Here is a 23,867-nt window from a genome sequence, read left to right as displayed (position 1 = left end):
AGAGAGAGAGCGAACCATGCCAATTGGAATGGCCTATGTGGGCAAGCAACAGTTTCAGTTCAGTTGGAAACGCGCGCTCAGTTGGTGAGGACGTGTTCGCGGAGGTAAGTCAGTCTGCAGAAAAATATTTTAGCCAAGTAACCAAAATATCTATAATGTATTAAAGTTCTTTAAAAACGTATAAAGAATGTATGAATAATAATTATAGAATTTTTCTAATTTGAAAAGGCGTACAGTCCTAGTATTCAGTTTCTACCAAATATGAATGTATAACCAAGTCTCTATACATCTCATCTCTCTTATATTCATATTCTTCATATTCTCTCTTTCTTCCCTGGAAGTCAGCTCCTAACTAAGCCACTCTTGAGTCACGAAGAGAGCGTTTCCGGCCCGAAGAGCACGAGAAGTATAAACAAACCAAAGCGGCTCTCCCAGTGGCGGCTATGAAAATGATCGGCAGCGACTACGTACTGGAAGCCCACAACATTTTCCACACCACCGAGGTGCGTTCTCTTCAGACTCGTGAAAAACCCCCGCTATTAAGCCGTCTTTGTTTTCTTTTTGGCCCAAACAACAGGTGGATGGTGGTGGCTGTTTCAATGGAGCCGGCAATTCGGCCCTGGTGCTCAAAGGTGTCAATCTGACCGTGCACAGCGGCGAGGTTATGGCCATTCTGGGCTCAAAGGGTATTTTTTTATCTATTTATATTTAACGAAATATAAATACAAAATAATAATATTATTATCCCTTTTAGGCAGTGGCAAGAGGGCTCTTTTAGATGTCATTTCCAGACGTGCCGATGGAGCCACTCGTGGTCAGGTGCTGCTCAATGGATCGCCGCTATCCAAGGCATTGTTTCAACAGAGATGCGGCTATGTCACCCAGTCCTGCACCTTTGTTCCTGGTCTTACGGTGGCCCAGACACTCCACTACACACCCACCATCGTAAGTAGTACCTACATACGTTTATAATATGAATAGAAGTTACGTGGATTCCCTTTTTAGTTGAGTGGCTATCTGAAGAGTTCCAAAGTGCGCCAAGTCCTGGCCGACTTGGCCCTTTCCCAAGTGGCGCACAAGAGAGTGGAGTACCTTAACATCAGTGAGGCCCGTCGGCTGGCCATTGGCATACAGTTGGTCAGAGATCCTGGTGAGATCCTGCATACAGCACAAGGAATCCTTAATGAACTAAAATGTCCTTCTAGTCATGTTATTGCTGGATGAGCCCACCCATGGCCTGGATCCCTTGAGTGCCTATCTGCTCATATCCATTTTGTCCAACACGGCCAAGAAGACGGGCTGCGGAATTCTTCTGTCGCTGGAGAAGCCTCGCTCCGATGTGTTCCCATTCCTGGACAGGGCACTGTTCCTCTGCCTGGGCGGTGTGGTTTACTCGGGTGGCACTCGTGCCATGCTGGAGTACTTCCATGGCATTGGATTCCCTTGTCCCCAGCTGGAGAACCCTCTCATGTACTATCTCTGCCTGTCCACTGTGGATCGTCGCAGTCGCGATCGTTTCCTGGAGTCGAGTCAGCAGATCGAGGCATTGGTGGAACGCTTCTCCAGGGAAACTCCCATCTCGGATGCTCCGCTGAACAACATGGGATCTGGCAAGGTGCCGCTGGCGTATGGCAAGCCTGGGGAGCTCAAAGTTTGGGTTATGCTGTACCTGTAAGTATAGCTTATTAGTTATATGCGATTATGATAACATATTTGATATATTCTTATTTTTAGAAAACTACTGGCTTCGACCTTCTCCTGTGGACTCGTTGGTATGAAGACGCTATTTCTACGCCTTTTGCTACTTCCCGTGGCCTTAAGCATCCTATGGGCATTTTACACGGATGTCGGGGTATTACTATACTTTATTATACATTTTATGCATTATGCAACAAACTTAATTTTTTAGGACGATGCCCATGGATTCTTTACCAAAAACGGCATGATTCTTAATATTTTGGGGCTGTCGTACGGCTGCGGAGTTCTAACTACCATATCTCTATGTAAGTTACGATTTACTGTCCAAGTTTCCAAGTTTGTCTTAGCATCCTTAACCATTTCGTAGTTCCCATTTGGCGCAAGAAGTTTTCACAGGACACTCCAGAGGGTCTCTACTCGGGCACCACTCTACTGATTGCCTACAACTCCGTGTCCATACCATTCTCCGCCGTATCCGCTGTAATAGCCAGCTGTGTTGTGTATCCGTAAGTTCCATGACTCTGGGTATCCGATTCAATACTAAGTGACTACTTCTTTCAGTCTTCTGCTGGATGTGAAGTACAACAATGGCACTGTCTTCGCCTACTTGCTGGTGGCCCTTTGGTCCAGTTTTGTACTGGCTGAACAGCTCACGATCGCATTTCTATTAGTGGTCAAGGTTCCCTTCAACGCAGCCATTGCGGTGACCTATGTGCTTGTCATCAGCATTGCACTGGCCAGTGGAACTGTGCGGTGAGTGCGGTGGTCTTTATACTTAAGGTGTTGAATTACTTAAGGTGTCTGTGCCATTAGCTCCTTCAAGGGACTTCAGCCTTGGCTGCAGGACAACACGAAGGGCACCCACACGCGTTACGCATCCTCTTTGCTGCACAGCATCGCCTTCCAGTCGAGGAAACTCAACTGCACGCCCACCGCCTCCGTGATCTGTCCCAAGCCAGCGGATTTCATGCACGAGCGACTGGGATTGCCGGATCCCGATGTAAGTGGCATGTTCATATGGCTGGTTCTTGAATGATTGTATCATTTGTTGCACAGGAAACCATCGATGTGGCTGCCTCCTGCGCTTTTGCTGTGGGTTTGGCCGCCTTTAACATGCTGGTTTACCTATTTCCCATGCCGCGATGTGTTCGCCAGAAGTTCAAGGACTAAGGATCTTCGATTTTGCAGTGCAGATATGATGTTTCCGAGTTTTCACTAGATTTAACTATAATTTAACAAAATAAAAACTTCTCAATGTATCTATTTAAAAAGTATAAAAACTTTTTTTTGTATAGAATTATAGATTGCTGCACTGAACGAACATCAAACAATATTTTTACGAATTACACATCATTTTATTTACAAGAAAACTTAAGGCTAATACAATTTCGTAGTGAATTCATTGAATATTGGACGACAAGTACAAAATAGTTCAATGCAATTTCTGAAAACATTCCCCAGCCGGTTCTCGCTACGGTTTTCGCTGCCAATTCGCTTCAATTTAACAATTGTCTAACGACTAACAATAGATTCGTTTTATTTAAATAACTAGATACACGCATGGAAATTCATTAGAACGCATCTGAAACGGATTGAATGAATGTACGCGAGTGTTAATGGGTGTCAAGCGGGTCGTAAGTAAGATATGTACGCAAATGTATGTGTTTGCAATTCTGATGAGCATGCTATTCATGGGAGGATCTCTCTTTAAATTACTGTGGCACCTATGTATGTATGTGGGGGGTATGTGTGGTCCGGAAAGGGTGGGCTATGGGGTGTGGTTATGCAAGTAGTTAGTGCGAGTCCTGGGCAGGATCAGTGCGCTCAGTCCGTGTCGTAGTAGGCGTAATCGTAGCTGGTGTCCTCGTCTGCATGTGGTGGCCTCTTGCCAGCTGGTCGCTCCTTCTTCTCGAGCTGCTGCTGCTCCTTTTTGCTTTTAGCCGACTTCTTGGACTCCACGGCTGGTGGTGCACTTGTTGTGAAGGTGGTAGTGGTGGCTCTGGCTGTGGTCGGAGGGCGACGAGTGGTGGTGGTGGTGGTGGTGCTAGTTGTGGTACTGGTGGTGCTAGTGGTGCTGCTACTGCTGGCCTGCGGACTAGATGCCAGCTGCGGACTGTACTGCGAGTTGTACTGCTGCGAGGTCTTCTCCGCCTTGTAGATGTCCGCCCTCAGTTTATTGATGCTGGCCGCTCCAAAGTTCAGTGACTGGGCGGTCTTGAAGAGCTCCTCCTCGTCGCTGAGGTCCGATTCCCGCTCACGCTCACGCTCCCTCTCCCGTTCCCGTTCTCGTTCCCGCTCCTTTTGGTAAACGGATTGCTGTTGGCTCTTGAGATGATGATGTGCCTGCTGGAAGCCATGTGGCTGCCGGCTGGAAACCACCGGAGCACTTGTGGTCGAGGTAGTCGAGCTGGTGGATCGATTGCGCAGGAAGCGGATACGATTGCGTGGAAAGTCGTTCTCGTACAGTTCCGGATGATACTGTCCATCGTCCTCATCCACATTGGCATGGGGATTGCCGGTAGTGGGTGGAGCTGAGGTCACCGCACTGGCTGCCTTCTTGGTGGCCGCCTGGGTGGGTCGATGGGTGAGCTGCGTCTGGTAGCTCTGCTCGTAAGGTTTCTTGTAGGTGGTGGGTCGGAAGGTCGTGGGCGTGTAGGCTTCCTTGGCCCTGGTTGTGGAACTGGTGGTGGGATAGTACAGCTCCTGGTCAACATACCGCTCGGTGGTGGCCTTGTAGGTGATGCTTCCCCGGCTGGTGAAGGAGCGCGGCTTGGAACTGGGTGCTGAGAAGGGAGCTGGCTCCTGGCCACCCACTCGGGTCACCTGCGGCTTGTGTCGCTGGTAGTGTGGTTCCAATTGGTTTGGCTTATTCTGCGCCACCTGGAAGGGTTGGGGCTGCTGCAGCTTGGTGCTCTTGGAGAGATCCACAAACTCGTTTTGGTTGATGAAGTTGGACTCCTGGGGACCCAGTTTCTGTTTGCGCACAGCCGCCGTTGTGGGTTTGCTGCGCTTCTCAAAGTCCTGGACTCCCTTGCCCGTCACCTTGGTGGAGCTGGCCGGTGGCGAGGTGGTCTTGAAGCGGTAGGCACCGTTGTTGGGATTATATGTGGTTGGCTGAATCCGTTCCTGCGTGGAAAAGTCATTGGAACCGAAGCTGAAGCGACTGGTGATGCTGCTGCTGGGGCGCGGAGTGGTGACCGCACTGTAAGATGGACTCTTGGTGTGCGGTGAGCTGTCCAGGAAGTCCGTGTTGAAGGTGGCATGCAGCGTGATCTTCTTCAGGGACTTGGTGGTGCTGGGAGCAGCGGTGCTGGACGGGATCGGACTACTCGAACCGGAAGTGGATCGTTGGCCACCGCGCGTGGGCGTGACCCGGGTCGTCTTGCGCTGGTAATCCGTAAAGTCATTGGGCTTGGGGCGGCTGGGTTCCTCGTCGTATTCCCGACCCCCGTGGCGGTTGGAGAAGAAGTGCGAGCTGTGGGAGCCCTTGAAGATGTCGTCCAAGTCTTCTGTGGATGGGATCGTGATTAGTTATTGGGCGTACTGCAAGCCAAGAGCCTATTGTTTCTTACGCTTGGAGTCGTCATTGTTGCTGTAATTGTTGTTGTAATTGTTGTTGTAATTGTTGTTGTAATAGTTGCGTTCCGTCGTGGTTGTGGTCGAAGTGCTGGAAGTGGTGGTGGTGGTGCTGCCCAAAGTGGTCGGCGTGTAATAGGTGGAAATGGGTCGTTTGGTGGGCTGCGTGATCTCCGATTTGGGACTGGAGCTGGAACTGGAACTGGAGCTGGAGCTGGAGCTGCCACCTGTCTGGGCATAATTGGGGCGATGGCGTGCCTTTTGCTCCGCTCCACGATTGTTGTTGATATTGTTATGGTTGTGGTTCTCCTTCGAGCGACGTACATCGCCTGCAATTAAAGATAACCCTGTATAAAGTAAGCTCAAGTCACGACTGCCACTTCCGTTCAAGTAACTAAACACCATTCGATACCACATACCAATTAATTACTAAATAACTTAATTTTTTGTAGTGTACATCTAGCACTTACCAGTTTCGGCGCGTTGAAGGTGGAAGGTGGCCTCCTCTTCGTTGGCGGATTTGCTCTCGTCGCCGCCGCTGTAGAGATCGTTGAGATGGCCATTGTCGTAGAAGGAGGTGGCCTTGTCGCAGTCCACGTCCAACCAATTGGCGCAGATCTGCAGCTCCTGGTCGAAGGCGGTTGTGTTGGGACAGAGGAATCGATAGTCCTGCACCTGTTGGACAAACGGATTAGCTCTTCGATGAAGGAGCTGCGCAATACAGCGAAAGCATCAAAAGCACCAAAAACAGCACCATTAGATTGGCAGAGCAACATGCAAAATTCAATGTTAAATGTGAATTCGATTAAGCCAAAAAAAAATAAAGCATTAAGGCCAAGAACTAGGCAGCAGCTGCAGCTTGTTATTTAGCTCTACACTAAGTCAATCTAAACTGGGCCAACATTGCAATTGGAAAAAAAAGAATCATTGATATAAATATAATAAATATTTGAACAACACTAGAGCTACCAATAAATCATAAACAACTTTAAGTTTTCCAAATTCAGAGCCATTGTCATGCGATGCCCTGATTAAATAGTTACAAATTAATTTTAGAGTTTCTTCTTTTATTGATTGGCAGTGTAGATGCACATATATCCAATCAGTGGCTTCCTTGTGAGGCGACTTGAATGCCACAGCAACCAGAAGCGATCGGTGGCCTGTCGCAAACTTTGGCATTTACACTTGCCACTTGCCACTTGCCACTTGGCATTTGGCTTGGGCCGCAGGGAAGCCTCGCAGGCCGCGAGAAGTGAACGTTCTCGATCGAGTTCTCGATGGATCTGTGCATCTGGCACTGCAGTAACTGCGAACAGTAGGCTAATTGACAGGCTGGCATCTATTGGATCGTAAAACCAAAAAAAAAAAAAAAGATTCGTAAAAACTCACACGTCACAGCCGCGTACAAAACTCGTTTTTCCTATTCCGTTTGATTGTTCCTTTTCCTTTTATGTTATGCAGCCCGGCGACAAAGTGCCCTCATCCCGGCGAGATGAGGGTCTATCTGTTCCGCAAACTCTTGACATCTCCCACCGACTTGCAACTGGAAGTGAGCGCGGAGGCCATCAGCGAGGTGCTCGATCAGGTCCTCAATGGACGCACCAGCACAATCTTCAGCTGTGGTGGCATGCCAATTAACCATGGAGCCGATCCATCGGATGTGGTCAGCCGCATCTTGGGTGAGCTGTTCACCCGCATTTACGAGTTGGAAACGAACATGGAGGTGCACGTGTCGGTGCGTTACGTCCAACTGAACGGGGAGTCGAACGACCTGGTGGTGAGCCTCAAGGGATGCAATCGCCGGTCGACCCGAGATCACTTTGTGGCCACGTCCCGCGGGGTACACACCTATATCGCGAGGGTCATGGACAAGGTGGCTGCAGGCGGCGTTTACCCGCACCTGATCTTCACCGTCCATGTGAAGCAGACGAATGGCGATCAGTTGCGGAAATGTTGCGGCAGACTGCAGCTGGTCCACCTGCAGCAACTGAAGGAGGATTCGCCGCCACTCGAATCCGACACGCCCCTGGATACGCTTATCAATTTGTTCCAGGCACTGGCCAGCAGTCCGAAGACGCACATTCGGTACTACAACATTCGACTGACAAGGATACTCAATCAACTAATGGGCAACGGGAGCAGGACGGTGATAATCAACTACACGGATCCGCCGAAGAGTAGCGACCATCTAGTGGCACCGGCACCCACTCCCTCGCCAAACTCCAATGTCCTAGTGCCCTCCGAGGTGTGGAGAAGAGTATTAAGGCAGGAGCGGGCTAAATATCGCTGCTTGCGGAACAAGGCCTTAGGAATAGTGGTGGACAAGGAAGAGCTACTGCGATTTCTGGAGAGCCTCGAAGCAGGCGATAGTTCAAAGCAGGACCTAATGACCTCAGAGATCGATTTAGAGCAGCAATTAGAGCAGAAAATGCTGGAAATTCGCTCAGAGGCAGAAATGTCGATTGAAAAGCTAAAGGACCTTCAGACGGACATAGATTACTTGACGGAGAGGAACTGCCACTTGGAGCAGCAACTAGACGTAAAAAATTGTCAACTGATTAGGCAGAGCAATCTCTTGCTATCCGTTCACATGGAGCTGAGAGATCAAACGCGAAAGTTCCAGGACAAAATAGCCGAGTACACGGACATGTTCCAGGGAATGTGGCAACGGCAAAGCTTGGATATCCAGGACCATGAGCGCAGGCAGCTGCGCCAGCTGTTCGAATTGTTTGATTCCATGTGCCAGTCAATGCAGCGTTGGTGGCACAGGAAAGCAATGCGACTACCACGGCAGGATGCAGATGAGCATGATGCATATTCGCGGAAGAGCCCGTTGGAAGAGCCTAGTCTATAGCACTTTGCACTCGGCTCCCAGCGAAGCACCCGCTTAAAGGTCAGCCAGTCAAGCGTCTTCTTCTTCTGGTTTTGTGAGCACCAAAGCCATCCGGCTATCCGGACCAGTCACGAACCATTTGGAGCTATCTCACACATTCCCCAGTGCAGCGCATCTGACTGTGCCACTTTGCCATTTAGCTGGCGCGACGGAACCGAGCCATTGGCTGTCGGCAAGTTCGTTGCCTAAGTCTTTCGTTTTACGCTGTGATAGAGTTGCAGAAAAAAAAAAAAAAAGATTTTTATTGAGCACTATCAAATTTGCCTGCAACAGCATAAATTCTATATTCTGTAATGTTTCGCCCTTGTCTGCTGTATGTGTGCTTTATGTGCTGCCTATCTTTACGTGTAATCTTAAAATTGTAGATTAATCTAAGTTAGTCCATTAGGTAATTATTTTGGCCAATAAAAAAATCATTAAAATTTTTAAGTATTTCCATTTTGATTCTGTGGATGGTCGGAAAAAAAGAAATACAAATATTTATTACCCCTTATAAATGCCTAGTTAAAAATATGATTTCCAAGCCAATGTCATTCGCTGCATGACCCACTGCTGCCTTGATCTCAACCAGAAGCACTTGCACCTGGGCACAACAACACTTACCCCCACTCCGGGCAGCTTGACGCAGACGTGGAACATCTGGCACTGGGTCTCCGGATCGGCGTAGTAGCCGCCGAGGATCTTGTCGTGGCAGGTGAACTGCGTCTTGGGCATGTTCTGTAGGCTGTAGGTGGGCCAGGGTCTTCCGAAGGCCAGGTCGTCGTCCTCGTCGAGCAACTGGGCCTGCGCGAGTCCGTATCCACTGCAAAGTGTCGTTGCTGCAAGAGTGGAAAACAATACAAAAAAAAAGTAATCAGAAATCGTGATCTGGTTAGGTATGGTCTTCAAATGGCACCTCAAGTGGTGCCAGAATCGAGTCGCATGGGTATTTAGTGGCAACTGATGCTGGTGCTGATCGAGACGATGCTGCTGTTGATGGCGATGCCTGGTGGTCAAGTGACCTTCGGGCCGCATCACTTTCGCTTACAACTGCGAGACGAGCTCGTGATTTATGTGTGCCGGAGCACTTGCTGCGGTCCAAGGCTGTGGAGCCACTAACTCGGTTCTGTGAGTGCCTGGGACCGCTTTTTATTTACTTTTTCGGAGCATCGATTGGTATTTGCGATGTCGAGCGACATCATTAACATTTTGGCCAGACGAACGATATACGATCGCTGTGGTAACCAATGGATCCACTGGATCTACTGACCACATAGGGGTCGCGCAATTAAAATGCCAAGTCAATCAAATTCACGGATTACGCTTGTCGTACATGTGTACACATTGGGCATTAAAAGCAAAACTGACCCAGGGATCCGGCTAATTACCCTGAGATTGAACAATGTATCATTGTTGTCTTCTTGGCTTTTTATATACATTTAGATATATCTTATGCTTGCATATATGTATCTTTTTTATTCTGTGAAGCTTCTGTTCTGCAGACAGCGGAAGATGGTTTCGCTGCAATTAAGGCAAGTGTAATTGCCATGGCAAGCTGCAGAACAAAGCTCCTCTTGTACGGCTGCAAATTGCAGTCGCAGGTTGCATAATCCCCCAGTGCGCCCCCATTTATCATGCCAAAAAAAAAAACAAAAAAATTGTTAAAGGAAACTTCAAATGCAAAACAAAGAGAAAACAAGCCATCCAGCACAGTTCGAAGAAAGAAAGACGCTGTGGCCGAAACTCGACTCTGATTCGCATTTAATTCAAGTGAATTTCAAACCCAACTTTCCACCCCAGCAGCGTAGCCTATTGTTTGGCAGTGAACTATGACTGGGCAGATAGCAGATGGCAGATGGCATGGGGCACAGGCACTGGGCAAAGGCATCCATGGCAGCCCCTCCAACCACTGCAGATTGTTCGATTCCGATTTCAATTGCTTGGTTGCCGAGCTGAAACTACAAATTGGTCAAAACTTTTGGACCAACTTAGGCTCTCACGCAGTTCAAATCCCCATAAGCCACTGTGTGTTGGGCGTTGTCCAATTCCAACTCTCGCTGGAAATATAATTTACAGTATGGTAATTATGTTTACTGATGACCCACTCTTAGCCGTAATTGCCATTTCTCAGCCTTGTCTTCATTTCTGCCTGCTGCGGGGGCTGCCAAGCAAATTACGCTTGATTTCAAATGTGATCGATATGAAAACCCATTGAATGCCATTAATTTCTTTCGCGATGGACCTTGAAGCAGCGCACTGTTTCTGTATTTCTGTATGTTAAAAAACGAAGCCTAATGAGCATGCGATTTTTTATGTTTACCGATATGCTATATTTTATGTTTAGACACAATGTGGGATTTTATAGAGAAGGTTGATCGGCAGCAAATAGGTTCAAAAAAAGCAAAAGTTAGTTTTTAGTTGGAAAAACGATTAGAAAGTTTGTACTCAATCGATATCGAATATCGACGTTTTTCTGAAAGTTTTTCCAAAGTTACAAGTAGGTGAGGATTCAGACAGTACTTTTAAAATTTGTCATCTAATTGTGGGTAAAAGTGTGACATCCACAAATGCGAAAATATCACAAGGAAAAGATGTACACAGTTATAATGTAATTAAATAAATCCTTGGCTTTCTTTTAACTTAATCTTTATGAATTAAGATGTTTTTGAATATAGGGAATTAATTTTGGCGGTGCAAGAAGAATATTTTTTAAAATTTTAAATATTACAAAAAATGTATGCACATACTTAAATGATTTTCAATTTATAAATTAAGGAAATCGACGAATTTTTAAACCAAAATTTTAACAAGTTCTAACCATTAAAAATAATATCCTTTTTGAGACTCAAAAATGTTACTCACCCAAAAGGAAGGCAATCATTGCATTTCTAATGCTCAGCATGTTGTATTAGTTTTTATAATCCAAAATCAGGATGATATCCAATAATTAATCCAGAGCAATTAAGCTGATAGTAAATGTCGATTTTCACATGGATCGCACTGCAAAACAAGAGGGCACAACACCAGAAATCTTATGAGTATTGGAAGGGATTTGATTGCAAAACTCCCCACTGCACAAGATTTTTGCTTCTTTGTTACTTTGTTTTTTTTTTTGCTTTGTATTTTTGCTTTTTTTTTCACTAACTCAACGCGAAAATCATCGCCATAAAAAGTTGTCCGTCATGTAGGAAATGAGCGGACAGCAGGGCAAAAATTCTTCAAACTTCGATCTTGTATGTAAATGCGTACGAAATGTGTTTCGCAAGGTGCGAAAACTACGGAAAACCCATTTAGATGGTGCAGCGAGACGTTGAAGACGTCTGCCTCCGCCGCACTTGGCTGGGCAAACAGCGGAAAGCACAGAGTCACAACAGAACCACCAGCCGCCAACCACCAGCCATCAGCCACCAACCACCAACCACATCCATTGAGGAGCAACCACCAAACCGACCGGAGGAGACAGGCGAACCAGGCGAGTTCAGCGGGCAGAGCGGGCTCGCGATGCGCGATCTGTGACTTTATCGTCCACGTTGTCGAAGCGAAATGATTTCTGAAAGCGAAAGGAAAACCACTTGGAGCCCAACGCGGCGCTGCTTCCAAGGCAGCAACCGCAGTGGTGCACAGTGGGACCAGACTGTGTGAATCCACATTTAGTCCCTTTTACTATTTGTAAATAGGTTATCACATTATCATTACTTCCGATCTTAACTGGAATACCTCCATTTAAACATAAGTAGTTTTAAATTACAAACCAAGTTTTAAATTATTATCTAAATCCGCATTTACACGAAATTTGTAAGAGTTACAAAATATCAACTCCACTTTTGTTTAAAGTAAATAAATGTAGTTTTAAAGTTTTGTATCTAGTTAGGTATTTTTCTGTATCCTCTTAAGTATACTTATTTTTATGCCCATGCCCACTGTGCGACGTCGACGCAAGCAGCGCAGCGGCGTTCCAGCTTCGTCTCGCATCTTCGTGGTCGTCTGCTGTTCGTTTCAGTGCTTGTTTTTCCAACGCTTCTTGGTTCTGCTGCTGCCTTTTTGGCTGCGGCTCGCTGTCGTATGCTTAACGCAAATTACGCATACGCAGCGTGTGACCATATGACACTCACTTTGTTGCATTGTACGCGATACACCGACTGCCAGGAGTCGCTGGCGCTCATCACTTACGTCAGCTGGCCGCAGGGCCCGCTCATGATTATGGGCAAGCACTCCCCCGCCCGACCAACGACCCCACATCAATTACGCCCGCTGTACACTGAGAAATACTACCTAAACAGAGAGAGCTTTACATATCACACATAAATTTAATCAAATTTGGGCACAAAAAACTGTGTGAGTAAACAACAAACACCTCTCTTTGATTTGTTATTTTATAATATCTTGTAAAAATATAGCAGTTTATTACAATACAGTAAAAGGAAGGCGCACTTAAAATTTAATTTCCTTTCGAGCCATTTGAAGTTCTTGATTTTCGCAGTGCACCTGGTGCAGCAAGCTCGTTGGTTGCATCTTCCGCTGGGTATTATGTCATAGCCGTGGCGGGGCTTTGTCATTTGCTGCCCCATCTGCCGTTGCTGCCGCGGCTGCCATGTCGGGGCAAAAGTCGCGGTGCCACCGCCAATCCGGTTATGTGTATATGGGTGAGTGTGGCACGGTGCTCCATGGATTTCGGGGGGATTTCGGGTGATGGTGACGGTTAGCTTGACGGCATTTGCTGCAGTGTGGGAATTTACACGCCTGCTACTTTTGGCCAGATCTTTGGCGGATCTTGGGCGTTGCTGCTAAGATTTTCTATATTTGCTGGCCAGGAAAGATGGCTGGCAAGCAACCTCAAGCTGTCATGTCACCTGGAACTGAACTGAAGTACATAAGCCGAGTCGCACTGAACTGGCAGCTTGGCATTTCAAAGTTGAGGTTGCCTGCCGGAAAAAGGCCAGGCAGCCAAAGTCATGCAGATCAGCAGCTGGCGAAAAAATGTCAACTAGAGGATGACTTTCAACCCGGCGTGGTATGGAGTGGAGCAGTTCGGAGCGGAGCGGAGCGGAGCCATCTGCCAAAAAAAGAGCTGTGGGAAGTGGCCGCCATCTTTCTAATTTGCTGCCGATTGCGATTGTGCAAGAGCCGTAATGCTGTTTGTAATAAATGTTTGTTCGCCTTGCCATCCAACTCCTGTGTGTGCCAATGACTCACGCGATCCCTCTGCGTGGGAAAGGCCAGCAATAAGGAAGTGCCAGATGCCAGATGCCAAATGCCCAATTGTTATTGGAAGATGAGGTCCGACACGATCCATCGCTGGGCATTACACAGCATCCAAGCGCATTGGATTCTAATTAGCGGGCGCTTTCAATTAAATACCAATCTATTCGTAGCTTGAACGGCCTCGGACTCAACGCCTGACATTGATGAATGTGCTCGCCGACAAAGACACGAATTCGGTGTTTCACCTGGCAGCGACAAGCTACAGTACACCAGTACACGCCAGAATCCATTGGCGGGGTAAATTATTTAATTTTTACTCATTATGTAAGCCCGATGTGCAGTAAAAGTGCCGAAAGCATTTGCACAACGTGTGGGAGCCTATGGAAAATGCATTCACCACCATCACCACCAGCAGCAGCAGCATCAACAGCAGCAGCTAAAATTCAATTAAGCTGAAGATGCGCCTGAACAGACTCTCGACTCTCGATCCCATCCCATCCATCCCACCAGCAACGCGCCAAAAGATGCCAAAAAACCAGGCAGAAGCTGGTGCACTCACAGAGCCAACTACACAGAAAGAAAAAGCTTTACTATTTTGAAATCAATTTTATAATTTAAATCGAGAGATTAAAATATAGTTTGTGGTTTTAAAAAAAGGCTACAAATCATTTTGAACTTGAAATACTCAGGCACACATTTATTTCCTTTTATATTGTTATAATTTTTTTCCTGCGTGCACTAACGAGTGTCGAGGATTGCGATTGGGACTCGAGCGGGAATTGGAAACCCAGGTCGTTGAGTAATTGTGCAGCAATGAGCATGGGCTGCCAGCAGATTTTCCCGTTGATAAAGTGCAGCTCTCGGAAAACCTTTGGCAGCGTACCGCTCATAATAAGGAATTGCATAGGTACATATAAATGTATTTACACACACATAATTTCGCATTGGCTGCCTGAGATTGGGATGAGGAGGATTCCGACTCATATTCGGATTCGGCGATTGCACGTGGCAGCGACAGCCGCAAATGGAGACAGAGACGAAGACGCAGCTGTGCAATTTACAGTTTTATGGATGCGACGGCGCTTGCGAAACCAAGCGACTCAGCGGCTCGCTGGGATTGGATCGGAATGGGTCAGTCAGGCAGTCAGGCAGTCGGATAGTGGTCAGTGGTCAGTGAGCGGACTGCTTGGCTAATTTGACGCATTACCGTGATGCGGCACATTTGAAAATCAGCAAGAGAAACGCAAAAAGGCTTAATGAAAACGAATGACTTAGGCAACGAACTTGTTTTCAATCTGTTGTAAGAGATCTTTTCTAACTAGAACTATTGTCAACAGGCCTAGCATTATAGTAATCATTTTATATATGTTGGAATATATACATAGATATCTGGCGACTCATATAATTTAATGGTTTTTTTCGGTTAAAATTAAATCTTCTTTTAATTTTAACTTGTAGTCATTGGTTGACCATTATGCTTTTAATTTCTATTGCCTTTAGGGCATCCTCAGTAGAAAATCGAATAGGTTTTATGCTCTACCCAATTATTATTAACAGATTTTATTGCTGCAAGGTGCAGCAGCTTAATTAAACAGGAAGCCCTAAAGACTATATTATTTACAAGCTATAAATTTTATAAGGTGTTGAAGACTTAAATAAAACTAAAGAATTTGGCTGGCCATCCACAGTTGTAAAGCATACATATATGCAAACAGGTTTAATACCTGCGCCTATTGACAGTCAATAGATTCAAGCATTCTAAATTGCATTTACTGGCACTCGTAAACCGACTTAAGCTGCCATAAGCAAATCCAAAAAACACTGGGATCGCGCAGTCGAAATTTGCATAAAATGTGCATTAGTCGCCCGCCTCCGCCGATCCAGCGACCTCGCCACCATCATCATTATCACCATGGTACCATAGCATCATCGTTCCATGGAGGCATGGAACTGTGGAGCCACCACACTGCAACTGCCAACCGAGATCTCATACCATCCCAGGCATTGGATCGGCCACACCAAGGCGCAACTTGTGCCGAAATCTGCACGACGAAACGTGAGAAAATGTTATAGTCAATGCAGTTGCTATGCCGTCTGGCACAGAGGCAAAATACGAAAATAAATAATAAAAAAAATAAAAAAATGAAAAAAATATTTGCTAAATTATGGGAATGAATGGGACGAATGGTGGCGGCGGGCGGTAAAGAATTCGGATCTCCAACTTGCAGATGCTGCGGTCTCTGTGACTAATTGCATGCCCATACAAATGCACTTTTCGTAATGCCGGAATATGTGTGAATTATTATGCAGTCGAATCTTCATTGTAATCATGCTAATGAGCTTTCCGCCGTTCAGTCTTCATTGTTCGTGATTATTCTGGCCACAGATTCTGAGCCAAATGCCAAATGGCCAATGCTATGGCTATGGCTATGGCTATGGCTAGCTCCACTGACCAGGATGTTGAGCTTGGCTTGGGCATTGCCAAGACAACTTTTATTTAATGTTTATTCAATTAGACGGCGGCTTTTGTCACCCAGCAGCAGCAACAGCAGCAGCGGCAGCAACATTTGCTTTTTCCAGAAACTCTGCCCATCGATGGGTCTTCTTCGTTGTGCCAGCAAACATTTTTGCACAAAAAACGTTTTTGAGGAGCGCCACTTGCTGATCGTTTGTTTGCCAAAAACACGACAACAACGCCAGGCACAACAGCAACATCAGCCCGCAACAGCAGCAACTGCCAGCGACACAACAGCAAGTACACTCGGAAAAAAACTCAGAGCTCTTGCAACTGCTAAGAAACTAAATGTCTAAACTAAATTCCATATGAATCCAATTACATTTCCTTTACAAAGATATTTTACGATACAAAGAATTGATTTATTTTTTGGAAGCACTAACTTGAAATTTAAAAAAAACGCTGCCCTTCAAAACGAGTTAATTCTTTCAGTGCACAAAAGCGCTAGACGCTCGTTGCTGATTTATGCGTTTTGCAGCATTTAAATTGGCATTTATGTCAAACTGCGGTAAGGGTAAGTAATATTTTGTATAATACATTTCGCTTTATTTGTTTTATAAGCCAGCGTCCTTGGGGTTTGTCGGCATCGACACTTTTCCAGCTTGGAGACTCTTTCCCATGGCTGCCACTCGCATAAGTTTCTGATGATTATGATGATGATGATGATAGTTTTGATGCTGGAGTCGGGCATTACTTTTTATATATTAGCTTAACGTTCGCTTCGACTTTATTGAGGCGAAACAAATTGGTTAATTGTTCCACAATCACTTGCATGTTTGGCAATGCCTGGCCTGCTGTAAATTATTCATTATTCCACTCCAGCGGAGTATTGAACTTTGATCGCATAGCATTTCTGGTCAGAATCAGATGCAAGCATAACTTGCCACTCACAAAGCGCCGCAGATCCTCAATAGCAGATCTTGAGTTGAGTCAGCGTATGCAGACAGAATGCCAGTGGCCTTGGGGCAAGCTGAGAATGTTGCAGCAGCATTAGTGCAGCATCAGTGCAGCAGCAACATCTGAGCAGCATCCACTTCCACTTTGACGATGGCTGAATCTTTCGAAAGCTGGCAAATCCGTTCGGCTTTCAATGGCTGTTATAGTTTCAGTGCGAGACTTCTTTTTTCTATTTTTTTTCCGTTTTATGTGAAAAATCACATGGCCGCTCGTCAGCCAAACGAAAATTGCCCAATAGGCAGCAAATGAAAATGTGTTGGCGTAATTAATTAAACAAATTATGTGCATTGCGCAGACGCATTGACGTTTTTGGTGCAGTCGATTTTTATTAATTTCACTTAGCGGTGGGAATGCACCAGAGCTATAAAAAGTGCATCAGCTACAAACAGGCAGCAGTGCACTTTTGGTCAAATAGTGATTACAATTGCGGCCGTAAGCGTTTGGCAATGTGGCTTTTACGTTCGCCAGCCATATATCGGCAACTTATGGGCACACAGGCACACCTGGCTCCAAATCTCGGCACCATTGCTCCTCCAAAACCCAGTACTTTGTGCCATTTTTGGGCCAAGAAATTCTTCAACAGCAACTCAAACTGCAAATGCAACTGCAACTGCAGCTGCCTGCCTTGTCATTCATTGTTTGTGGAAAATGCGGCTCAATCAATTATTAATTATACGCCTTGTTGTACTCGAGTGCCAGAGTGCCAGAGTGCCGGAGTCCATCCATTGTCTGCAACATCTTTATATCGGACACATCTCCTCTGCCCATTTTCCACTTTAAGCTGCCTGGGTGTTTGGCAACACTTAACAACCGCATCAAAATTAGTTTCGTTATTGTGTTAGCCTTCGGCTGGCCAACTCCAGCTCCAACTCCAAAAAGCTCCAAATCCTCAACTCAACTCGAAAATCGACTTCGCTTCAATTGATTTCTTACGTGCGTGCGGTTTGCCGTGACTAAGTGCGTGTGGGAAAAAGACGAGCCACCACCATCCATGGAACGATTCGGTGGCCCGGAAATGCAGATGGCCCTTGCGGCCAGCAATTACGGCTGCAAATGGGCGTCATCCCGAGACTATACGAATACTATACTAATACGATTTGGGATACATATACACCATATGCCGCCGCCGACGCCATGGCACAAAAACCATGACACAAAGCCACTTGGCGGGCTGGCTGGCTGGCGGCATTTGGCGATCGCTAAAAGTCACATTGTTGACCTTTTTGCGGTCTTGGGGCCGCGTGGAGAAAAGGTTTCTGTCTCTTCTGAAGTCCCTGTCCGCTCTGCGCGGCTCATTAAAATAATATTTAACCTTTGGGAAGACAAATACTTGTCGAATATGTTGGTATGTTGGTATGCCGAGAGATCTCTTTTGTCGAGAGCCAACGAGCCGTGAGCAATTAAAAATTAACTGTTTACTTTTAATGCGCAAAGTTTGACGCCGACCCCGGCCCCGCCCCCTTTTTTTTAGAGTCTTCCGCCCTCAGCCCCTTCATCAGTATTTTTGAGGGGCCCCATTACCAATTGAATTCCATGTTTAACGAGTTTTGACAGCCGCATTTCTGAGGCTTTTGCGTTTGCCTTCATCTGCGCATTTGCAATGGCATGCAATTGAGATGGCTTTGTCTGCAAAAGGTAACTCAAATTCAAGAAGAACCATAAATTTCAAATGTTTTCGAGAAACTTTGTTTACAAAATTCCTACGCTTACACTGTACATATACTTCTGAAGGTATTATATGTAAGATGTAAACAGAAAAAAACATTAAATTCAGCCTATTGATCACTACATAATGAAACTGATGAGCTCAGATGTTTTATCTAACTACCATAAGCATTCCAATTGATTAATCGGTATCGGTTAATGATACTTTGAAATCAGCCGAAGCCAAGAGTTATTGTCAATAAAATCGTACTGGAAAATTAGAATTACCGACCAACTGCGTCTGTGGCCTCCTGCCGCGTCTGACATTCATCCGGCAGCGATCTCGCCGCTGAACCTGACCTATACACAGTTCACACGCTGGTCCGCCAGCAGCCATGGCATCAAATTGCAGCACTCCCAACGCAGAAAACTTTGGGAGAGATTAGTGGCACGTGGACTTGTTTTCAAATCATACAACTCTCTCTGACAGATCAAAATTGTTGAGTTTTAAATCCATTTCCACCAGGTTTCTGTACGAACCGTAGACCAAAATGTTGGCACGAATAATTTGTACCTACTTGTTATGCGCTGCAGTATACAGTTTCAATATGTTGGAGTACTACACAGCTGGCAAATTTAATAGTACGCAAAGCCCCGGCGATGAGATGTTCCACGTAAAACCCAAGTGAAGCAATAAACCGCACCAGTAAGAGCTTATAAAGAATATATATTCTTTTAATGAGGGATGATACTATTTGGTTACGGATCGTTTACGACTGCTTCTCCTTCCGTCTGGCCTGCAGCACACTGCGCAGCATGTTGAAGGAACTGAGCACGGGCACCATGATGGGCAGGAAGAGTGGAATGTAGATGGCGTACTTCTGCTCGTCCGGGAAGTACAACTGCGCCAGCAGACTGGCATCGAAGAATCCCCGCTCCGAGGCCACAAATGCGCGCTTGGCCAGCACCGAAGCGTCCGCCAGTCGGTGCTCCAGAAGGGCAGCCTTGGCGGCCAAGATGTCGGCATAGGAATTTGTTATGGCGGCGCCCACCTCGTCGTCTATCACAATGTAGCTGATTTGATCTAAACGAGAGGAGGAAGCGGTTGTTAAATTATATGGTCCAATTAAGTTCGTTATTAAACTTCTCAAGCAGTGCAGATTCAATAAAAATAACCTCAAACTTATTTAAAAGCTACTTAATTTAATTGCGGAAATTGCAAATATTTTTAACCATCGAGATATAGTACTGGTATAGGACTAAGAATCATTAATGGGTATCTTCGCAAACTTATTACATTTTATTGTTACAATCTTACCCAAAAGTTTGATGAGGCTCTGCAGCGTGCTGCTTGCTGTGGATATGTGTCGAATAGCAGTGCGTCTTAGGTATGCCTCGTACTCCCAGCGACGTGGCTCCAGTTGCTCAATGTCCACCACCTTAACGCCCTCCATCTGAAGCTCACTGCTGATGTCGAGCAGCTTGTGCAGCTGGTCCAGCATCACCTGCATGTTGTCTGTGGTGCTAACATGGTAGGCGATTGCCTGTTGATCGCTCGTGGCCGCCAGACAGACATGTTCCGGCGGATTGGCAATGATGAAGCCACCCCACGGCGGTGAAATAAAGGCATCCACATTATTTCGCGTCAGCCGCTGATCCTTGCTGTTGTAGATGTGCAGCGGTGCAATGTGGCAGGGTGGGATGTACACCACCAGGTTGATGGCCGGCTTGTCGGTGGTGCTGGCGCTCAGATTCTGGGCAATCGATGTGAGCAGATGAGGCAGAGCGGACTCCTGAAGGGCGTAGTGCCGCCCCAGCTTGCTCTGGTCGCGCACCTGCTTGATATCCGCTTCGATGGCCACCCGATACTTCCATTGCGATCGCACCGTGTAGTTGGACACACCGGATACCTTTGCCAACCAGGGCTCAATATAAGCTGCAGGTAATGTTAATTGGTATGAGTAAACTAATAACTTTCTGTGTTTCTTTAATGCTTACTCTTCACAGCCATTGCTATGTTCCACTTGGCGTGGGTGAGTCTCGGTTTCGGATTCAGGACGGACACAATGACATCGTAGGCAGGTTGCGGAGCTTCCGACTTGGCTCCCATTCGCTCATCTGTACTTAAAATTTGATTGATGCGATACGTCTGCAGGATCTTGGCATGCAGGAGCTGCGCGATTTTGTTAGAAGCTAAATGGTGTTCAAGAAGTATAATTAGTTTTGCCATTCTTTAATAAACTAGAGCAATATTCTTTTGGTCCTTAAAATGTAAAAATAATTGAATTTCTTGTACCTTTTTTAGAGAAACGTATTCAATTGGAAAGACATTCGTTATTCTCGATAGTATAGTGGTTAGTATCCCCGCCTGTCACGCGGGAGACCGGGGTTCAATTCCCCGTCGGGGAGACGATAAAAAATATATATTTTTTAAATATACTTTTTATGTGAATAATAAATTATCAACCATCATGATATGATGTCCCATTTTCTAATTAATTGAATAATCAAAAATAAATACTTAAAAACAAAGAAAAGAAATTAAATCTGTATAAAAGTTGGACAAAAAAAATATTTTATGATTCTCCCCGACGGGGAATTGAACCCCGGTCTCCCGCGTGACAGGCGGGGATACTAACCACTATACTATCGAGGACCTTAAAATCGCACGACATAAAAAGTCAAGATGCGTTTCCGCATCATTGCAATATACTCACGTGTATCACTTCGCATCAAGGCCGATCTTTCGGTGGTAAGCAGCAGCTCCTCCTGCAGTTTGGGCCACTCGATGAACATGAAGTCGCCAACGCTCTGGACATTTTCCTCCAGCAGCAGCTTCTCTAGAGCAGCAGGCGTGTGCGCCTCCTGTGTCTTGGGCGTTGAGGATAACTGCTTGAATTCCACAGACCATATTTCTAAAAAACGAAGGGAGCTTGGCTTAGAAAAATGAATGTCTGAAGCTGCCTGCTGTACCCACCATTGTCGCTGAAGGCGCTCTGCAATTCAGCGATGAGCAACTGGCCACGAATGGGCTGTTGTGTGTAGATGGCCACCTGCACAGCCGTTTTGATGGGGGTTTCACTCAGACTCAGAATTTCCGTCGACGGCAAATTGACTCTGCAATTTCAACAATTAGGGATAATTTGAAAAACGCCGCCAGACATGATTGACTCACCTATAGACCGTGGTGGTGCGCCACCACATGGGCACGCCAATTCCAATGATGACCACAATGAATGCAACTGTGGCCCCGATCCGGAACTTATCTGTAAAGTTAAAGAGACGTGTTAGATTAGTTGCTGCTTTATCGCGGTTGTACACGCACTTCACACTTCAATAATAATATAAAATGTATACTTGTGTTTTTAAAGAGTTTATTTTGTAAATTAGTTTCTGTACAGTACAACGGTATGAATGTAAATAGTCCTTAAGGAGTAATTGTGCGCATGTTGTGGAACAGGATCACAAGCTACTCCTTGTAGCTGCACGAAATAACAAAAACAGGTCCCTTTTCGAGGGGCGTGTTGCGCGACACGTATTTGGTGAACTTGGTGGTGCCCTCGCACCGGTATACTATGTTCAGGGCGTTGTCCACGGGCGTGATAGTGAGCAGAACGGAGTCGTCGTCTTCCTCGTCATCGTAGTCCGATCGCCTTCCGTCCGCCGGTGCTTTCGCTGTGGGCATTTCGGCGTCGGGTGAGAGGTATGTGATCACCGCTGCTCCTTCCGCCGCGTTCAGGTAGTAAACCAGGTCCAAAGTGTTCTCCTCGCTGGCCAAGCCGTCGCCCAGCACTGTATAGTTGCCGTGGGACCAGCGCTGCAGTTCCACGCTGCATGTTGGACTCTCGGCATCGGTGCCAGCCAAATCCAGATCGGTGAAGTCTCGCAGCAAATCAAACATGGCGTGACTACGGAACAGCTGCAGTAGTTCCAGGATGGTGCCTCTGGCTGTTGTCAAATCCAACACTTCGTAGTTGTGTGCGTTCGCGGGTCCCTGTCTGCGCCACTTCAGGGTATTTGAATCGGCCAGCAGCTGCGACCGGGCCAATTCGAATTTCTCTCGCTTGAAGAACTCGTATAAGCAAATCTCAGAGTTTTCCTCGATCCGCTTTTGGATGCTTCGGCGTGTGGCTCCCTTTAGATAGACGTTGTTTAGAAACAGGCCAAGCGGCGGCCTATTTAGGCCATCGGGTTGCAGGTAATTTAGGCGGGGAAAGGCGCGCAGGGAGTCGGCCACGAAGGCCTCGTTGGTTTCGCCGTGAAACCAGCCGTTTATGGTAAGACGCGGGTAGTCGAATGTGGTCACCTCGCCCACCTGGTGGAAGGAGCGCGAGCCCACCTTGAAGAAGGCGAACTGGTTGTCTTTGGGGGCGATCTTTCGCTGCACAGGAAACTGTGGAAAGCACTGATCGTCGCTTCCGAAGATCTCCAGGCATCCGCCCTGCGCCTCCGTCCACTCCTCCGCTCCTTCCCACGGCGAAAGGTAGTAAATGAAGGCCACCTGCCGGTCCTTGAGCAGATCGTCGTGCACGAGCAGATAGTCGCCACAGGTGTACATGCTGCAGGAGGCGGACACATAGTCCAGCTTGAGGTTGGTAACCTTCTCCAGCCAGGGACGAACCTGTTTACGCAGCACCTGCAGGAAGTTGGTCAGCAGTCGGCAAGCGGGCATGTTGGAGAGGTCTGTGCTCTGGTAGAACTCATACAGGTCCATCTGTTTGCGCGACCACTGCACATTCTGGATGATTTCGGCGACCAGCGCCTGGCTTTGGCCCTTTTCCAGCATGCCGGGCAGAAGGCAGATTTGAAAGGGATCCGAGAACACTTGAGCACCGGTTTGCGTCTCCTTGGTCCCTTGGCTCTTCTCATCCGTCCAGGCTGTCTGGAGCCACTTGGTAAGTTCTGGTTGCTTATACGCCTCGTTCAGCAGCACTTCCTTCGATTCCAGGCTGTCGCCCAGGCGCAGGAGCTTCCTCTGCGGCTCGCCCAACTGGTCCGCGGATTCCTCCTGCTCTGCACGGCCATCTGCAAGGGCAACATAGTGAATGGGTTGGCATTAACCGGGGCAAACAGGGGCATACCTTAAACTTTAATTTTGCTGTTTTTCACGCACACCAGCACTCACACACGCGTTATCAAAGGTAAAGAGCACCGATGTGCCGGCACACCTCGCTTTATCGTTTTTGGGGCGGATTTCTCACTGTTTCCACTTACCTTCGTCCTTGTCTTTTCTCCTGGGCTTAACTGGACTAGAGCTCGAGGTTTCCATGATTCTGTGAGTCAAACTTTCGGGTAAAAACGTGAGTCTTTGCCAGGGAAAATAAAAAAATTTGGCTTGTGCAGCTAGAGATGGTCGCTGGAAAATATCGGTTGCTCCGTGCTAGTGGTGGTATGTTGGCTTCT

At 46.7% G+C, this 23,867-nt stretch overlaps 4 protein-coding genes and 2 non-coding genes across 11 annotated transcripts; 3 read left to right on the top strand and 3 right to left on the bottom strand.

Moving 5' to 3' along the window:
- Positions 1 to 52: 52 nt before the first annotated feature.
- Positions 53 to 3,026, top strand: LOC6538635 (ATP-binding cassette sub-family G member 5). Of its 2 annotated transcripts, none has more exons than XM_002099119.4 (12): positions 53 to 104; positions 346 to 503; positions 578 to 686; positions 755 to 945; positions 1,006 to 1,150; positions 1,206 to 1,671; positions 1,735 to 1,852; positions 1,910 to 2,003; positions 2,066 to 2,204; positions 2,260 to 2,451; positions 2,512 to 2,698; positions 2,755 to 3,026. In XM_002099119.4, the coding sequence occupies exons 2-12, from the start codon at positions 444 to 446 to the stop codon at positions 2,866 to 2,868; spliced, it is 1,815 nt and encodes a 604-aa protein (XP_002099155.1). In that variant the 5' UTR covers positions 53 to 104; positions 346 to 443; the 3' UTR covers positions 2,869 to 3,026. The 2 variants fall into 2 exon arrangements, with proteins under 2 accessions (XP_002099155.1, XP_043063061.1); XM_043207126.1 differs by having other exon boundaries at positions 62 to 104; positions 342 to 503.
- Positions 3,027 to 3,211: 185 nt separating this feature from the next.
- On the bottom strand, positions 3,212 to 11,675 carry LOC6538633 (mucin-5AC). 2 transcript variants are annotated; one of them, XM_039375715.1, is made up of 6 exons: positions 11,598 to 11,675; positions 11,009 to 11,146; positions 8,771 to 8,985; positions 5,745 to 5,985; positions 5,271 to 5,603; positions 3,212 to 5,207 (listed from the first exon to the last, which is right to left on the bottom strand). In XM_039375715.1, the coding sequence occupies exons 2-6, from the start codon at positions 11,046 to 11,048 to the stop codon at positions 3,523 to 3,525; spliced, it is 2,514 nt and encodes an 837-aa protein (XP_039231649.1). In that variant the 5' UTR covers positions 11,049 to 11,146; positions 11,598 to 11,675; the 3' UTR covers positions 3,212 to 3,522. The 2 variants fall into 2 exon arrangements, with proteins under 2 accessions (XP_039231649.1, XP_039231650.1); XM_039375716.1 differs by having other exon boundaries at positions 5,745 to 5,949.
- Positions 6,620 to 8,596, top strand: LOC6538634 (kinesin heavy chain). The gene has a single exon (XM_002099118.4). The coding sequence runs from the start codon at positions 6,725 to 6,727 to the stop codon at positions 8,126 to 8,128; it is 1,404 nt and encodes a 467-aa protein (XP_002099154.1). The 5' UTR covers positions 6,620 to 6,724; the 3' UTR covers positions 8,129 to 8,596.
- A 7,247-nt stretch (positions 11,676 to 18,922) lies between the features above and the next one.
- LOC6538630 (prolyl 3-hydroxylase sudestada1) lies at positions 18,923 to 23,848 on the bottom strand. 4 transcript variants are annotated; one of them, XM_039376067.2, is made up of 8 exons: positions 23,679 to 23,835; positions 21,640 to 21,730; positions 21,442 to 21,581; positions 21,182 to 21,379; positions 20,463 to 20,657; positions 19,783 to 20,400; positions 19,268 to 19,548; positions 18,923 to 19,170 (listed from the first exon to the last, which is right to left on the bottom strand). In XM_039376067.2, the coding sequence occupies exons 1-8, from the start codon at positions 23,731 to 23,733 to the stop codon at positions 19,084 to 19,086; spliced, it is 1,665 nt and encodes a 554-aa protein (XP_039232001.1). In that variant the 5' UTR covers positions 23,734 to 23,835; the 3' UTR covers positions 18,923 to 19,083. The 4 variants fall into 4 exon arrangements, with proteins under 4 accessions (XP_039232001.1, XP_002099152.1, XP_015048934.1 ...); XM_002099116.4 differs by lacking the exon at positions 18,923 to 19,170 and having other exon boundaries at positions 19,172 to 19,548; positions 23,679 to 23,834; XM_015193448.3 differs by lacking the exons at positions 18,923 to 19,170; positions 19,268 to 19,548; positions 19,783 to 20,400; ... (2 more) ...; positions 21,442 to 21,581; positions 21,640 to 21,730 and adding an exon at positions 21,822 to 23,489 and having other exon boundaries at positions 23,679 to 23,848.
- Trnad-guc lies at positions 20,802 to 20,873 on the top strand. Its single transcript has one exon. It is a non-coding gene; the product is annotated as a tRNA-Asp (tRNA).
- On the bottom strand, positions 21,049 to 21,120 carry Trnad-guc. Its single transcript has one exon. It is a non-coding gene; the product is annotated as a tRNA-Asp (tRNA).
- Positions 23,849 to 23,867: the final 19 nt, after the last annotated feature.

This window comes from Drosophila yakuba, chromosome 3R (assembly GCF_016746365.2).
Source record: "Drosophila yakuba strain Tai18E2 chromosome 3R, Prin_Dyak_Tai18E2_2.1, whole genome shotgun sequence".
Classification (NCBI taxonomy): domain Eukaryota; kingdom Metazoa; phylum Arthropoda; class Insecta; order Diptera; family Drosophilidae; genus Drosophila; species Drosophila yakuba.
Note: the sequence above shows the minus strand (reverse complement) of the source record. Positions and strands in the feature narration are given on the sequence as shown.

Bases quoted from the DNA above. Each gene is read 5' to 3' on its own strand.
- LOC6538635 (XM_002099119.4), top strand. From the start codon at position 444: ATGAAAATGATCGGCAGCGACTACGTACTGGAAGCCCACAACATTTTC. The intron at 1,853-1,909 runs GTATTACTATAC...TTAATTTTTTAG, and splicing joins CATTTTACACGGATGTCGGG to GACGATGCCCATGGATTCTT. The intron at 2,452-2,511 runs GTGAGTGCGGTG...CTGTGCCATTAG, and splicing joins CTGGCCAGTGGAACTGTGCG to CTCCTTCAAGGGACTTCAGC.
- LOC6538634 (XM_002099118.4), top strand. From the start codon at position 6,725: ATGTTATGCAGCCCGGCGACAAAGTGCCCTCATCCCGGCGAGATGAGG.
- LOC6538633 (XM_039375715.1), bottom strand. From the start codon at position 11,048: ATGCTGAGCATTAGAAATGCAATGATTGCCTTCCTTTTGG. The intron at 5,604-5,744 runs GTAAGTGCTAGA...CTTTAATTGCAG, and splicing joins CCTTCAACGCGCCGAAACTG to GCGATGTACGTCGCTCGAAG. The intron at 5,208-5,270 runs GTAAGAAACAAT...TCCCATCCACAG, and splicing joins CAACAATGACGACTCCAAGC to AAGACTTGGACGACATCTTC.
- LOC6538630 (XM_039376067.2), bottom strand. From the start codon at position 23,733: ATGGAAACCTCGAGCTCTAGTCCAGTTAAGCCCAGGAGAAAAGACAAG. The intron at 20,401-20,462 runs GTAAGCATTAAA...CATTACCTGCAG, and splicing joins CATAGCAATGGCTGTGAAGA to CTTATATTGAGCCCTGGTTG. The intron at 19,171-19,267 runs CTGCAGGCCAGA...ATAAGCTCTTAC, and splicing joins TCAACATGCTGCGCAGTGTG to TGGTGCGGTTTATTGCTTCA.